This window comes from Haliaeetus leucocephalus, unplaced genomic scaffold (genome assembly GCF_000737465.1).
Source record: "Haliaeetus leucocephalus isolate CR32 unplaced genomic scaffold, Haliaeetus_leucocephalus-4.0 Scaffold227, whole genome shotgun sequence".
Taxonomy (NCBI): Eukaryota; Metazoa; Chordata; class Aves; order Accipitriformes; family Accipitridae; genus Haliaeetus; species Haliaeetus leucocephalus.
In genome coordinates this window covers 542,833-543,423 of record NW_010972663.1, presented here as the reverse complement: position 1 = coordinate 543,423, position 591 = coordinate 542,833, and the positions used below count along the sequence as shown (strand labels likewise).

The window sequence follows — 591 nt, the reverse complement described above, 5'->3', positions numbered from 1 at the left end:
CCCCCCCAGGAGCCACCATGCTGGTGCCGGTGGGGGTCCTACGCCTGCCACGGGGTCCCGAAGGTTCCAGCCGAGGTTTCAACCCTACTTCACCCCGATTCCAAGCGTTCCTTGGGGAGCAGATAATGGTGCAGGGCGTGCGGGCAAACCTCCGGCAACGTTACCTGCGGGCACTGGGGGCTGCCCGGGGCCATCCCACCCGATTTTACCTCCGGGCGGGGGTCCAGGTGGACGCCGTTTTCGGTGCCGCCGATGTGGACGCCGTGGCATTCCAGGTGGACACCCTACGGACCCCCCTGGGGGTGCAAGCGGCCGCACTGCTGCGTTACACCGACGTCCTCGCCTACACCTTCCCCCTCGAGTGACCCGTTAATTAAAACAAAAATCCCCTTTTTCCAACAAAACCCCTTTTTTTTCTGACTGTAATTACAATTCCTCTGGGGCAACAGGGGTGGGGAAAAAAAAAACCAAGGTGACAAGGGAGGATTTGGGTTTTCCATCTTTTATTTGCTGTTGGTGAAACTGGTGCCGTTTCCCCGTCAGTGTCGGTAGTGAGGGCTCCGGGACCGGGACCGGGACCGCCTGGGGATG

General features: G+C 60.2%; 2 protein-coding genes across 3 annotated transcripts in view; one reads left to right on the top strand and one right to left on the bottom strand.

Annotated features, from left to right (window-relative positions):
• Nucleotides 1-365, top strand: part of GEMIN7 (gem (nuclear organelle) associated protein 7) — a 1,442-nt gene extending 1,077 nt beyond the window's left edge. Inside the window, exon 2 of the mRNA XM_010567205.1 lies at nt 10-365. Coding sequence (XP_010565507.1) covers nt 10-365 — 356 coding nt within the window. The remainder of the gene's footprint in view (nt 1-9) is intronic.
• A 129-nt stretch (nt 366-494) lies between these two features.
• The window catches only part of CLASRP (CLK4-associating serine/arginine rich protein), a 9,243-nt gene continuing 9,146 nt past the window's right edge, over nt 495-591 (bottom strand). Inside the window, exon 20 of one of the 2 annotated variants that reach the window (XM_010567165.1) lies at nt 495-575. In XM_010567165.1, the coding sequence (XP_010565467.1) occupies nt 540-575 (36 nt within the window). In that variant the 3' untranslated portion in view covers nt 495-539. Of the gene's footprint in view, nt 583-591 lie in introns of both variants that reach the window. The other variant, XM_010567164.1, reaches the window with a different exon arrangement.